The 14,633-nt window shown below is 47.8% G+C and overlaps 1 protein-coding gene across 1 annotated transcript in view; it reads left to right on the plus strand.

Annotated features, from left to right (window-relative positions):
* The window catches only part of AKNAD1 (AKNA domain containing 1), a 568,892-nt gene that overhangs the window by 364,308 nt on the left and 189,951 nt on the right, over positions 1-14,633 (plus strand). The window contains exon 11 of the mRNA XM_063940155.1: positions 6,488-6,592. Coding sequence (XP_063796225.1) covers positions 6,488-6,592 — 105 coding nt within the window. The remainder of the gene's footprint in view (positions 1-6,487; positions 6,593-14,633) is intronic.

The following is a 14,633-nucleotide window of genomic DNA, read 5'->3' on the forward strand; positions in this document are numbered from 1 at the left end:
ATCGCAGCAGGAATTTTGTTAGCCGTTGGGCAAAACCATGTGCACTACAGGGGGGGGGGGGGGGGGGGGGAGATATAACATGTGCAGAAAGAGTTAGATTTGGGTGGGTTATTTTGTTTCTGTGCAGGGTAAATACTGGCTGTTTTATTTTTACACTGCATATTAGATTGCAGATTGAACACACCACACTCAAATCTAACTCTCTCTGCACATGTTAAATCTGCCTCCCCTGCAGTGCACATGGGGGGTAATTCCGAGTTGATCGCAGCAGGATTTTTGTTAGCAGTTGGGCAAAACCATGTGCAGTGCAGGGGAGGCAGATATAACATGTGCAGAGAGAGTTAGATTTGGGTGGGGTGTGTTCAAACTGAAATCTAAATTGCAGTGTAAAAACAAAGCAGCCTGTATTTACCCTGCACAGAAACAAAATGACCCACCCAAATCCAACTGTCTCTGCACATGTTATATCTGCTCCCCCTGCAGTGCACATGGTTTTGCCCAATTGCTAACAAACTTGCTGCTGCGATCAACTCAGAATTACCCCCATGGTTTTGCCCAACTGCTAACAAAGTTCCTGCACCGATCAACTCGGAATTACCCCCATAGGGCCTAATTCAAGGATGATTGCAAAACAACATTTCTCTGACGTCCTAAGTGGATGCTGGGGACTCCGTCAGGACCATGGGGAATAGCGGCTCCGCAGGAGACAGGGCACAAAATTAAAAGTTTGACCACTAGGTGGTGTGCACTGGCTCCTCCCCCTATGACCCTCCTCCAAGCCTCAGTTAGGTTTTTGTGCCCGGCCGAGAAGGGTGCAATCTAGGTGGCTCTCCTAAAGAGCTGCTTAGAATAAAAGTTTGTTAGGTTTTTTATTTTCAGTGAGTCCTGCTGGCAACAGGCTCACTGCAACGCGGGACTAAGGGGAGAAGAAGCGAACTCACCTGCGTGCAGGATGGATTGGCTTCTTAGGCTACTGGACACTAGCTCCAGAGGGACGATCACAGGTACAGCCTGGATGGGTCACCGGAGCCGCGCCGCCGGCCCCCTTACAGATGCTGAAGAGAGAAGCGGTCCAGAAATCGGCGGCTGAAGACGTCCCAGTCTTCTTAAGGTAGCGCACAGCACTGCAGCTGTGCGCCATTGCTCTCAGCACACTTCACACCGCGGTCACTGAGGGTGCAGGGCGCTGGGGGGGGGCGCCCTGGGCAGCAATGTAATTACCTTTACTGGCTAAAAATACATCACATATAGCCCCTGGGCTATATGGATGTAACTATTTAACCCCCGCCAGGATTACAGAAAAAACCGGGAGAAGAGCCCGCCGTGAAGGGGGCGGGGCCTATCTCCTCAGCACACAGCGCCATTTTTCCCACACAGATCCGCTGGTGGGAAGGCTCCCAGGCTCTCCCCTGCACTGCACTACAGAAACAGGGTTAAAACAGAGAGGGGGGGCATATTTTGGCGATATTAATATATATTAAGCTGCTATAAGGGAAAACACTTACTATAAGGTTGTCCCTGTATAATTATAGCGCCTTGGTGTGTGCTGGCAAACTCTCCCTCTGTCTCCCCAAAGGGCTAGTGGGGTCCTGTCCTCTATCAGAGCATTCCCTGTGTGTGTGCTGTGTGTCGGTACGTGTGTGTCGACAGGTATGAGGACGATGTTAGTGGAGGCGGAGCAATTGCCTGTAATAGGATGTCACCCCCTAGGGAGTCGACACCGGAATGGATGGCTTTATTTATGGAATTACGTGATAGTGTCAACACGCTACAAGGTCGGTTGACGATATGAGACGGCCGGCAAACCAATTAGTACCTGTCCAGGCGTCTCAAACACCGTCAGGGGCTTTAAAACGCCCATTACCTCAGTCGGTCGACATAGACACAGACACGGACACTGACTCCAGTGTCGACGGTGAAGAAACAAACGTATTTTCCAGTAGGGCCACACGTTACATAATCACGGCAATGAAGGAGGCGTTACATATTTCTGATACTACAAGTACCACAAAAATGGGTATTATGTGGGGTGTGAAAAAAACTACCTGTAGTTTTTCCTGAATCAGATAAATTGATTGAAGTGTGTGATGAAGCGTGGGTTACCCCCGATAGGAAGTTGCTAATTTCAAAGAAGTTATTGGCATTATACCCTTTCCCGCCAGAGGTTAGGGCGCGCTGGGAAACACCCCCTAGGGTAGATAAGGCGCTCACACGCTTATCAAAACAAGTGGCGTTACCGTCTCCTGATACGGCCGCCCTCAAAGATCCAGCTGATAGGAGGCTGGAATATACTCTAAAAAGTATATACACACATACTGATGTTATACTGCGACCAGCAATCGCCCCAGCATGGATGTGCAGTGCTGGGGGGGTTTGGTCGGAATCTCTGACTGGAAATATTGATACCCTGAATAGCGACAATATTTTATTGACTATAGAGCATTTAAAGGATGCATTTTCTTTATATGCGAGATGCACAGAGGGATATTGGCACTCTGGCATCAAGGGTAAGTGCGCTGTCCATTTCTGCCAGAAGAAGTTTATGGACGCGACAGTGGTCAGGTGATGCGGATTCCAAGCGGCATATGGAAGTTTGCCGTATAAAGGGGAGGAATTATTTGGGGTCGGTCTATCAGACTTGGTGGCCACGGCAACAGCCGGAAAATCCACCTTTTTTACCTCAGGTCACCTCCCAACAGAAATAGACACCGTCTTTTCAGCCTCAGTCCTTTCGTTCTCATAAGAACAAGCGGGCAAAAGGCCATTCATATCTGCCCGAGGCAAAGGAAAGGGTAAGAGACTGCAGCAAGCAGCTCCTTCCCAGGAGCAGAAGCCTTCCCCCGCTTCTGGAAAGTCCTCAGCATGTCGCTGGGGCCCTACAAGCGGACTCAGGTCCGGTGGGGGGGTCGTCTCAAGAATTTCAGCACGCAGTGGGCTCACTCGCAAGTCGACCCCTGGATCCTGCAGGTAGTATCACAGGGGTACAGATTGGAATTCGAGACGTCTCTTCCTCGCAGATTCCTGAAGTCTGCTTTACCAACATCTCCCTCCGACAGGGAGACGGTGTTGGAAGCTATTCACAAGCTGTATTCCCAGCAAGTAATAGTCAAGGTACTCCTACTACAACAAGGAAAGGGGTATTATTCCACGCTGTTTGTGGTACCGAAGCCGGACGGCTCGGTGAGACCTATTCTAAGTCTGAAATCTTTTGAACACTTACATACAAAGGTTCAAGTTCAAGATGAAATCACTCAGAGCAGTGATAGCGAATCTGGAAGAAGGGGACTTTATGGTGTCCTGGGACATCAAGGATGCTTACCTCCATGTCCCAATTTGCCCTTCACACCAAGGGTACCTCAGGTTCGTGGTACAAAACTGTCACTATCAGTTTCAGACGTTGCCGTTTGGATTGTCCACGGCACCCCGGGTCTTTACCAAGGTAAAGGCTGAAATGATGATTCTACTTCAAAGAAAAGGCGTATTAATTATCCCTTACTTGAACGTTCTCCTGATAAGGGCAAGATCCAGAGAACAGTTAGAGGTCGCAGTAGCACTATACCAAGTAGTGCTACAACAGCACGGGTGGATTCTAAATATTCCAAAATCCCAGCTGATCCCGACAACACGTCTGCTGTTCCTAGGGATGATTCTGGACACAGTTCAGAAAAAGGTTTTTCTCCCGGAGGAGAAAGCCAGGGAGTTATCCGAGCTAGTCAGGAACCTCCTAAAACCAAGAAAAGTGTCAGTGCATCAATGCACAAGAGTCCTGGGTAAATGATGGCTTCTTACGAAGCGATTCCATTCGGCAGATTCCACGCAAGAACCTTTCAGTGGGATCTGCTGGACAAATCGTCCGGATCGCATCTTCAGATGCATCAGCGGATAGCCCCGTCTCCAAGGACAAGGGGGTCTCTTCTGTGGTGGTTGCAGAGTGCTCACCTTTTTGGAGGGCCGCAGATTCAGCATTCAGGACTGGGTCCTGGTGACCACGAATGCCAGCCTGAGAGGCTGGGGAGCAGTCACACAGGGAAGAAATTTCCAGGGAGTGTGGTCAAGCCTGGAGACTTCACTTCACATAAATATACTGGAGCTAAGGGCAATTTACAATGCTCTAAGCCTGGCAAGACCTCTGCTTCAGGGTCAGCCGGTGTTGATCCAGTAGGACAACACCACGGCAGTCGCCCACGTAAACAGACAGGGCGACACAAGAAGCAGGAGGGCAATGGCAGAAGATGCAAGGATTTTTCGCTGGGCAGAAAATCATGTGATAGCACTGTCAGCAGTGTTCATTCCGGGAGTGGACAACTGGGAAGCAGACTTCCTCAGCAGACACGATCACCACCCGGGAGAGTGGGGACTTCACCCAGAAGTCTTCCACATGATTGTGAACCGTTGGGAAAAACCAAAGGTGGACATGATGGCGTCCCGCCTCAACAAAAAACTGGACAGGTATTGCGCCGGGTCAAGAGACCCTCAGGCAATAGCTGGGGACGCATTGGTAACACCATGGGTGTACCAGTCAATGTATGTGTTCCCCCCTCTGCCTCTCATACCCAAGGTACTGAGAATTATAAGGCGAAGGGGAGTAAGAACGATACTCGTGGCTCCGGATTGGCCAAGAAGGACTTGGTACCCGGAACTTCAAGAGATGCGCACGGAGGATCCGTGCACTCTACCTCTAGACTTACCGCGGCTGCGTTTGACGGCATGGCGGTTGAACGCCGGATCCTGAAGGAGAGGGCTCCGACGGAGGAATTTCAACTGGGTCGATTCCTACATTTCCTGCAAACAGGATTGTCTATGGGCCTCAAATTGGGGTCCATTAAGGTTCAAATTTCGGCCCTGTCGATTTTCTTCCAGAAAGAATTGGCTTCAGTTCCTGAAGTCCAAGCTTTTGTCAAAGGAGTACTACATATACAGCCCGGTTGTGCCTCCAGTGGCACCGTGGGATCTCAATGTAGTTTTGGGATTTCTCAAATCCCATTGGTTTGAGCCACTCAAATCGGTGGATTTGAAATATCTTACATGGAAAGTGACCATGCTACTGGCCCTGGCTTCGGCCAGGAGAGTGTAAGAATTGGCGGCTTTATCGTACAAAAGCCCATATCTGATTTTCCATTGGGACAGGGCAGAACTGCGGACGCGTCCTCAGTTTCTCCCTAAGGTGGTATCAGCGTTTCACCTGAACCAACCTATTGTGGTGCCTGCGGCTTCTAGCGACTTGGAGGACTCCAAGTTGTTCGACGTTGTCAGAGCCTTAAAAATATATATATATATTTAAAGGACGGCTGGAGTCAGAAAGGCTGACTCGCTGTTTATACTGTATGCACCCAACAAGCTGGGTGTTCCTGCGTCTAAGCAGACGATTGCTCGTTGGATTTGTAGCACAATTCAACTTGCGCATTCTGTGGCAGGCCTGCCACAGCCAAAATCTGTAAATGCCCACTCCACAAGGAAGGTGGGCTCACCTTGGGCGGCTGCCCGAGGGGTCTCGGCATTACAACGCTGCCGAGCAGCTAAGTGGTCAGGGGAGAACACGTTTGTAAAATTCTACAAATTTGATACCCTGGCTAAGGAGGACCTGGAGTTCTCTCATTCGGTGCTGCAGAGTCATCCGCACTCTCCCGCCCGTTTGGGAGCTTTGGTATAATCCCCATGGTCCTGACGGAGTCCCCAGCATCCACTTAGGACGTCAGAGAAAATAAGAATTTACTTACCGATAATTCTATTTCTCGTAGTCCGTAGTGGATGCTGGGCGCCCATCCCAAGTGCGGATTGTCTGCAATACTTGTACATAGTTATTGTTACAAAAATCGGGTTATTATTGTTGGAAGCCATCTTTTCAGAGGCTCCTCTGTTATCATGCTGTTAACTGGGTTCAGATCTCAAGTTGTACAGTGTGATTGGTGTGGCTGGTATGAGTCTTACCCGGGATTCAAAATCCTTCCTTATTGTGTACGCTCGTCCGGGCACAGTATCCTAACTGAGGCTTGGAGGAGGGTCATAGGGGGAGGAGCCAGTGCACACCACCTAGTGGTCAAACTTTTAATTTTGTGCCCTGTCTCCTGCGGAGCCGCTATTCCCCATGGTCCTGACGGAGTCCCCAGCATCCACTACGGACTACGAGAAATAGAATTATCGGTAAGTAAATTCTTATTTTTTCGCTAATGGGCAAAACCATGTGCAGTGCAGGGGCGGGGGCAGATATAACACGTGCAGAGGGAGTTAGATTTGGGTGGGTTATTTTGTTTCTGTGCAGGGTAAATACTGGCTGCTTTATTTTTACACTGCAATTAAGATTTCAGTTTGAACACACCTCACCCAAATCTAACTCTCTCTGCACATGTTATCTGCCCCACCTGCCGTACACATGGTGTTGTCCATTGAAGGAAAATGTTGTTTCTCCCTTATAATATAAAGTGAGTAATGATTTTATATTTCTATGCTTGGCTTATTACTTATATGTCATCTTAATTTTTACGGTTAGGTGATGAAACAGCAGATTATTTTCGCTCTAACTGGTTGGTGTCTTCACATTCATCACAACGCAGAAATCTGGGCACCAGAGGTGACAGAACTGATGTGTCCAAAGGTAGCATTTCAGAAGCCTCTGTATTGTCTATTTACAATTACCTAATATATACTGTAGAGAAACTCAGCATATTATTGGCAAAATAGGTGTAAAAAAATTATTGATTTATTTAAGTATTTTATCTGCAACAGAGTCTGCTGTCAAAAAAATGTCTGCCATGTGTATTGAATAGTTTTACTAAATGGAAACATTTTCACATACAGCAATTACATAGAGGAAATCCTGATTTGTAATTCTGTGTTAGTTGATAGTCTACAATAGGTACGTAATCCATCTTGTGAGACATATTCACAAAAAAGAATACCTGGTACAGTATGTAGTAATTTTAACTAGAAAACGCAACAAATTTTCAGGACAACCCTTCTACATCCAGGGAAACAAATGGAACTAATCTAATGAAATACATCTGCCACAGGAGGGCATTAAACCATCAGGGGGCTCACAGCATTTGCCAGCCTTCACATACTTCGTAAACCTGCGTCACATTTGCTGTCTACCAGGAAATCCTACATGGCTGGCTGGAAAGTGTGCAGGAGTGAGTTTGTTCCCCTAGATGCCCACGTAACTGAGGAGGGCGGGCACTGAGAGAAATACACCCTTACACCTCCAATTATTGCACGTACCGTAGCAGAAGGTATTTTCTATATACAAGCTCTGCAGTGTGCATTGTAGCTATTTCTCTGACGTCCTAGTGGATGCTGGGAACTCCGTAAGGACCATGGGGAATAGCGGCTCCGCAGGAGACTGGGCACAAAAGTAAAGCTTTAGGACTACCTGGTGTGCACTGGCTCCTCCCCCTATGACCCTCCTCCAAGCCTCAGTTAGATTTTTGTGCCCGGCCGAGAAGGGTGCACACTAGGGGCTCTCCTGAGCTTCTTAGTGAAAGCTCTTTACAAAAGATTGATGACATGAGACAGCCGGCGACTCAGCCTGTGCCTGTCCAGGTGTCTCAAAAGCCATCAGGGGCTCTAAAACGCCCGTTACCGCAGATGGCAGATACAGACGCCGACACGGATACGGACTCCAGTGTCGATGATAAAGAGACGAATGTGACTTCCAGTAGGGCCACACGTTACATGATTGAGGCTATGGAAAATGTTTTTACACATTTCTGATAATACCAGTACCACTAAAGAGGGTATTATGTTGGGTGAGAAAAAACTGCCTGTAGTTTTTCCTGCATCTGAGGAATTAAATGAAGTGTGTGATGATGCGTGGGTTTCCCCCGATAAAAACTGTTAATTCCTAAAAAGTTATTAGCACCATACCCCTTCCCGCCAGAGGATAGGGCACGTTGGGAAACACCCCCTAGGGTGAATAAAGCGCTCACACGCTTGTCTAAAGGCACTACCGTCCCCGGATACGGCCGCCCTTAAGGAACCTGCTGACAGAAAGCAGTAAAATGTATATACACTCACACGGGTGTGATACTGCGACCAGCAATCGCCTCAGCCTGGATGTGCAGTGCTGGGGTGGCTTGGTCGGATTCCCTGACTGACAATATTGATACCCTAGATAGGGACAGTATATTACTGACTAAAGATGCAGTTCTATATATGCGTGATGCACAGAGGGATATTTGCCGACTGGCATCAAGAGTAAGGGCGCTGTCCATTTCTGCCAGAAAGGGTTATGGACAAGACAGTGGTCAGGTGATGCTGATTCCAAAAGGCATATGGAAGTATCGCCTTATAAAAGGGAGGAGTTATTTGGGGTAGGTCTAACAGACCTGGTGGCCACGGCAACGGCTGGGAAATCCACATTTTTACCCCAGGTAGCCTCTCAACATAAGAAGACGCCGTATTATCAGGCGCAGTCCTTTGGGCCCCATAAGGGCAAGCGGGCAAAAGGCTCCTCATTTCTGCCCCGTGGCAGAGGGAGAGGAAAAAGGCTGCAGAAAACAGCCAGTTCCCAGGAACAGAAGCCCTCTCCCGTTTTCTGCCAAGTCCTCAGCATGACGCTGGGGCTTTACAAGCGGACTCAGGCACGGTGGGTGCCCGTCTCAAAAATTTCAGCGTGCAGTGGGCTCACTCACAGGTGACCCCTGGATCCTTCAGCTGGTATCTCAGGGGTACAAATTGGAATTCGAGACGTCTCCCCTTCGCCGTTTCCTAAAGTCTGCTTTACCGACGTCTCCCTCCGACAGGGAGGCGGTATGGGAAGCCATTCACAAGCTGTATTCCCAGCAGGTGATAATCAAGGTACCCCTCCTACAACAGGGAAAGGGGTATTATTCCACGCTGTTTGTGGTACCGAAGCCGGACGGCTCGGTGAGACCTAATTTAAATCTGAAATCCTTGAACACTTACATACAAAGGTTCAAATTCAAGATGGAGTCACTCAGAGCGGTGATTGCAAACCTGGAAGATGTCCCAATTTACCCTTCTCACCAAGGGTACCTCAGGTTTGTGGTACAGAACGGTCACTATCAGTTTCAGAAGCTGCCGTTTGGTTTGTCCACGGCACCCCGGGTCTTTACCAAAGTAATGGCCGAAATGATGATACTCCTTCGAAGGAAGGGAGTTTTAATTATCCCTTACTTGGACGATCTCCGGATAAGGGCAAGATCCAGGGAACAGTTGGTAGTCGGGGTAGCACTATCTCAAGTAGTGTTGCGGCAGCACGGTTGGATTCTTAATATTCCAAAATCGCAGCTGATCCCGACGACACGTCTTCTATTCCTAAAGATGATCCTGGACACAGTCCAGAAAAAGGTGTTTCTCCAGGAGGAGAAAGCCAGGGAGTTATCCGAACTAGTCAGAAACCTCCTAAAACCAGGCCAAGTGTCAGTGCATCAGTGCACAAGGGTCCTGGGAAAAATGGTGGCTTCCTACGAAGCAATTCCATTCGGCAGATTCCACGCAAGAACTTTCCAGTGGGACCTGCTGGAAAAATGGTCCGGATCGCATCTTCAGATGCATCAGCGGATAACCCTGTCACCAAAGACAAGGGTGTCTCTTCTGTGGTGGTTGCAGAGTGCTCATCTTCTAGAGGGCGCAGATTCGGCATTCAGGACTGGGTCCTGGTGACCACGGATGCCAGCCTGCGAGGCTGGGGAGCAGTCACACAGGGAAGAAATTTCCAGGGCTTGTGGTCAAGCCTGGAGACATCACTTCACATAAATATCTTGGAACTAAGGGCCATTTACAATGCCCTAAGCCAAGAAAAACCTCTGCTTTAAGGTCAGCCAGTGCTGATCCAGTCGGACAACATCACGGCAGTCGCCCACGTAGACAGACAGGGCGGCACAAGAAGCAGGAGGGCAATGGCAGAAGCTGCAAGGATTTTTCGCTGGGCGGAAAATCATGGGATAGCATTGTCAGCAGTGTTCATTCCGGGAGTGAACAACTGGGAAACAGACTTCCTCAGCAGAAGTCTTCCACATGATTGTAAACCGTTGGGAAAAATCAAAGGTGGACATGATGGCGTCCCGCCTAAACAAAAAATTGGACAGGTATTGCGCCAGGTCAAGGGACCCTCAGGCAATAGCTGTGGACGCTCTGGTAACACCGTGGGTGTACCAGTCAGTGTATGTGTTCCCTCCTCTTCCTCGCTTACCAAAAGTACTGAGAATTATAAGACGGAGCGGAGTAAGAACTATACTCGTGGCTCCGGATTGGCCAGGAAGGACTTGGTACCCGGAACTTCAAGAGATGCTCACGGAGGACCCGTGGCTTCTACCTCTAAGAAGGGACCTGCTCCAGCAAGGACCCTGTCTATTCCAAGACTTACCGTGGCTGCGTTTGACGGCAGGGCGGTTGAACGCCGGATCCTGAAGGAAAAAGGCATTCCGGATGAAGTCATCCCTACCCTGATCAAAGCCAGGAAGGATGTAACCGCAAAGCATTATCACCACATTTGGCGAAAATATGTTGCGAGGTGCGAGGCCAGTAAGGCCCCGATGGAGGAATTTCAACTAGGTCGATTCCTGCATTTCCTGCAAACAGGAGTGTCTATGGGCCTAAAATTGGGGTCCATTAAGGTTCAAATTTCGGCCCTGTCAATTTTCTTCCAGAAATAACTAGCTTCAGTTCCTGAAGTTCAGACGTTTGTAAAAGGGGTACTGCATATACAGCCTCCTTTTTGTGCCTCCAGTGGCACCTTGGGATCTCAATGTAGTTTTGGGGTTCCTAAAGTCACAATGGTTTGAACCACTTGAATCTGTGGAGTTAAAATATATCACATGGAAAGTGGTCATGCTGTTGGCCCTGGCCTCGGCCAGGCGCGTGTCAGAATTGGCGGCTTTATCCTGTAAAAGCCCTTATCTGATTTTCCATTCAGACAGGGCGGAATTGAGGACTCGTCCTCATTTTCTCCCTAAGGTGGTTTCAGCGTTTCATCTGAACCAACCTATTGTTGTACCTGCGGCTACTAGTGACTTGGAGGACTCCAAGTTGTTGGACATAGTCAGGGCCCTGAAAATATGTTTCCAGGACGGCTGGAGTCAGAAAATCTGACTCGCTGTTTATCCTGTATGCACCCAACAAGTTGGGTGCTCCTGCTTCTAAGCAGACTATTGCTCGTTGGATTTGTAATACAAATCAGCTTGCACATTCTGTGGCAGGCCTGCCACAGCCAAAATCTGTGAAAGCCCATTCCACAAGGAAGGTGGGCTCATCTTGGGCGGCTGCCCGAGGGGTCTCGGCTTTACAACTTTGCCGAGCAGCTACTTGGTCAGGGGCAAACACGTTTGCAAAATTCTACAAAATTGATACCCTGGCTGAGGAGGACCTGGAGTTCTCTCATTCGGTGCTGCAGAGTCATCCGCACTCTCCCGCCCGTTTGGGAGCTTTGGTATAATCCCTATGGTCCTTACGGAGTTCCCAGCATCCACTAGGACGTCAGAGAAAATAAGAATTTACTTACCGATAATTCTATTTCTCGTAGTCCGTAGTGGATGCTGGGCGCCCATCCCAAGTGCGGATTGTCTGCAATACTTGTACATAGTTATTGTTAACTAAATCGGGTTATTGTTGTTGTGAGCCATCTATCCAGAGGCTCCTCTGTTATCATGCTGTTAACTGGGTTCAGATCACAGGTTGTACGGTGTGATTGGTGTGGCTGGTATGAGTCTTACCCGGAATTCATAAATCCTTCCTTATTGTGTACGCTCGTCCGGACACAGTATCCTAACTGAGGCTTGGAGGAGGGTCATAGGGGGAGGAGCCAGTGCACACCAGGTAGTCCTAAAGCTTTACTTTTGTGCCCAGTCTCCTGCGGAGCCGCTATTCCCCATGGTCCTTACGGAGTTCCCAGCATCCACTACGGACTACGAGAAATAGAATTATCGGTAAGTCAATTCTTATTTTCTTGAATTATCAGGGCTGTCGTCAAAAAATTAGGGGGCTCACCACCAGCTGGCAAACAGGGCCCATTTCCACCATGGAATCCGTGCTTGCACAGTGTTGAAAATCATAAGGTCTGCCTGTATTTATGTTCAACACTCCATCAATATCAGTCTTCAGCCCTCCCATGCTGCCCCATTTCTTATACCAAATGCTGTCAGGTAACTAAAAATGAAATATTAAATGTAATACCTATCTACTAAGCTGACTACAGTTATACAATAGTACAGGTTGAGTCTCCCATATCCAAAAAAACAAATTTTTTGGAGTGCGACTCAGATAGTGACACCTTTGCTTTCAGATGGTTCAGTGTACACAAACAGTTTCATATATACACCTCACACACATACTGTTAAGGTAATACTATACAATATTTGTAATCATTTTGTGCACGGAACATAGGGTGTGATGTAATGAAGTCCGAGTTCGGTGGCCGTGCGGGATGCCGGCCAAACTCAGACGCTTTTTTAAAAGCGGTAATCATATACAAGACTAAACCATGCCTTGTACATAATTGCCCCTTTAAAAAAAAAGTCCAAGTTCGGCCAGCTTCCTGCATGCCTGCCAAACTCGGACTTCATTACATTACACCCTATGTTCAGTGCACAAAATGATTACAAATATTGTATAGCATTACCTTCACAGTATGTGTGTATATATGAAACATAAATGCATTTCGTGTTTAGACTTGGGTCCCATCACCAAGATATCTCATTATGGTATGCAAGTATACCAAAATATGGAAAAATCTGATATCCAAAAGGAATCAGTATGAAAAGCCGGCGGTCAGTATCCCGACGCCAGCATCCCGATCGTGGCAGTGCTGACAGCGTATATATACATACATACATACATACATACATGTGGTACTTGGCGCTACACCAAATGAGTAAATAGAGAAGAGTCTTAGTCCAGAGACAGTGGTAGTGTCCAAATTATATGTCTCCAATCCACACTCCCTATGGTAGGCTGGCAGCTCCAAAACCTCATAGTTCTCAACAATCACCAGTAAAACAGAAGAAGGTAGCCGAGACAGTGTAATACAGTTTTAACACAGATTTAATTATTAAAAAACATAGCAAATGCCATATATCAAAGTGATATAAAAGGTAGCTGTCAGAATCCGTTTGGATCTCCCATTGTGAGAACATGTTAGCAGGGACTGATGTTCATGGTATAATAGCAAGTTTATTAAGCACTGTACAACTGTAAACAATAAATATAAACCAGGAGTAACTAGAGAACTCAAAAAGAAAGGGAAAACTGAGGGGACATAGGATACCAGGAGACTGAATACACGGGATGCCAGGATTGCACTGTGGTAGCTTGATCACAGGATAGCAACAAGCTGAGGAAATACAGGTTACCTGAGTACTGGGAGAATGCAGGCCAGCTACTCAGTTCCTTAACAACAAGCTGAGGGAATACAGGTTACCCGAGTACTAGGAGAATGCAGGCCAGCTACTCAGTTCCTTAACCATGGGCTGAGAGAATACAGGTTACCAGAGTACTGGGAGAATGCAGGCCAGCTACTCAGTTCCTTAACCATAGGCTGAGAATACAGATTACCTGAGTGCTGGGAGAATGCAGGCCAGCTACTCAGTTCCTTAACAACAAGCTGAGGGAATACAGGTTACCCGAGTACTGGGAGAATGCAGGCCAGCTACTCAGTTCTTTAACAACAAGCTGAGGGAATACAGGTTACCCGAGTACTGGGAGAATGCAGGCCAGCTACTCAATTCTTTAACCATAGGCTGAGAGAATACAGATTACCTGAGTACTGGGAGAATGCAGGCCAGCTACTCAGTTCTTTAACCATAGGCTGAGAGAATACAGATTACCTGAGTACTGGGAGAATGCAGGCCAGCTACTCAGTTCTTTAACAACAAGCTGAGGGAATACAGGTTACCTGAGTACTGGGAGAATGCAGGCCAGCTACTCAGTTCTTTAACAACAAGCTGAGGAAATACAGGTTACCTGAGTACTGGAAGAATGCCGGTCAGCTGCTCAGTAGTCCATTAACAATGAGCTGAGATATTGCAGCCTCAAAGATAGACTTGATGAACTGGCACAGGAGTGCTTGTGAACAGAGGATAAATAGCAGCTTCCCAGGTGCAAACCACAGCTGCACATAACTAGATAATCAATGCTGCCAGGTCACAGAGTGGGAACTGCTAGACAGACCAGGAGGCAGAGAGTGACACCTAGAGGCAGAAAGGATATATGACACGGATCATGACAGTAGCTTATTTGATGTATAGTAGATGAAATTCAGTCAATGATCCTCAACGTGTTTCGTCCTCACGGCCTCTCCAGCCTGGACTGCATCAAGAGTATAATACCCCACTGCCTGTTCTCTCTACTTATACCTACACTAATGAGGTGATTAGGGGGAATAGCAGGGAGTAGTGTCCTTTATTTACTTTTCTCTGACGTCCTAGTGGATGCTGGGGACTCCGTAAGGACCATGGGGAATAGACGGCTCCGCAGGAGACTGGGCACATCTAAGAAAGATTTAGGACTATCTGGTGTGCACTGGCTCCTCCCCCTATGACCCTCCTCCAAGCCTCTGTTAGATTTCTGTACCCGGCTGAGCTGGATGCACACTAGGGGCTCTCCTGAGCTCCTAGAAGAAAGTATAGTTTAGGTTTTTTTATTTTCAGTGAGACCTGCTGGCAACAGGCTCACTGCAACGA

This window comes from Pseudophryne corroboree, chromosome 9 (genome assembly GCF_028390025.1).
Source record: "Pseudophryne corroboree isolate aPseCor3 chromosome 9, aPseCor3.hap2, whole genome shotgun sequence".
NCBI classification, from domain to species: domain Eukaryota; kingdom Metazoa; phylum Chordata; class Amphibia; order Anura; family Myobatrachidae; genus Pseudophryne; species Pseudophryne corroboree.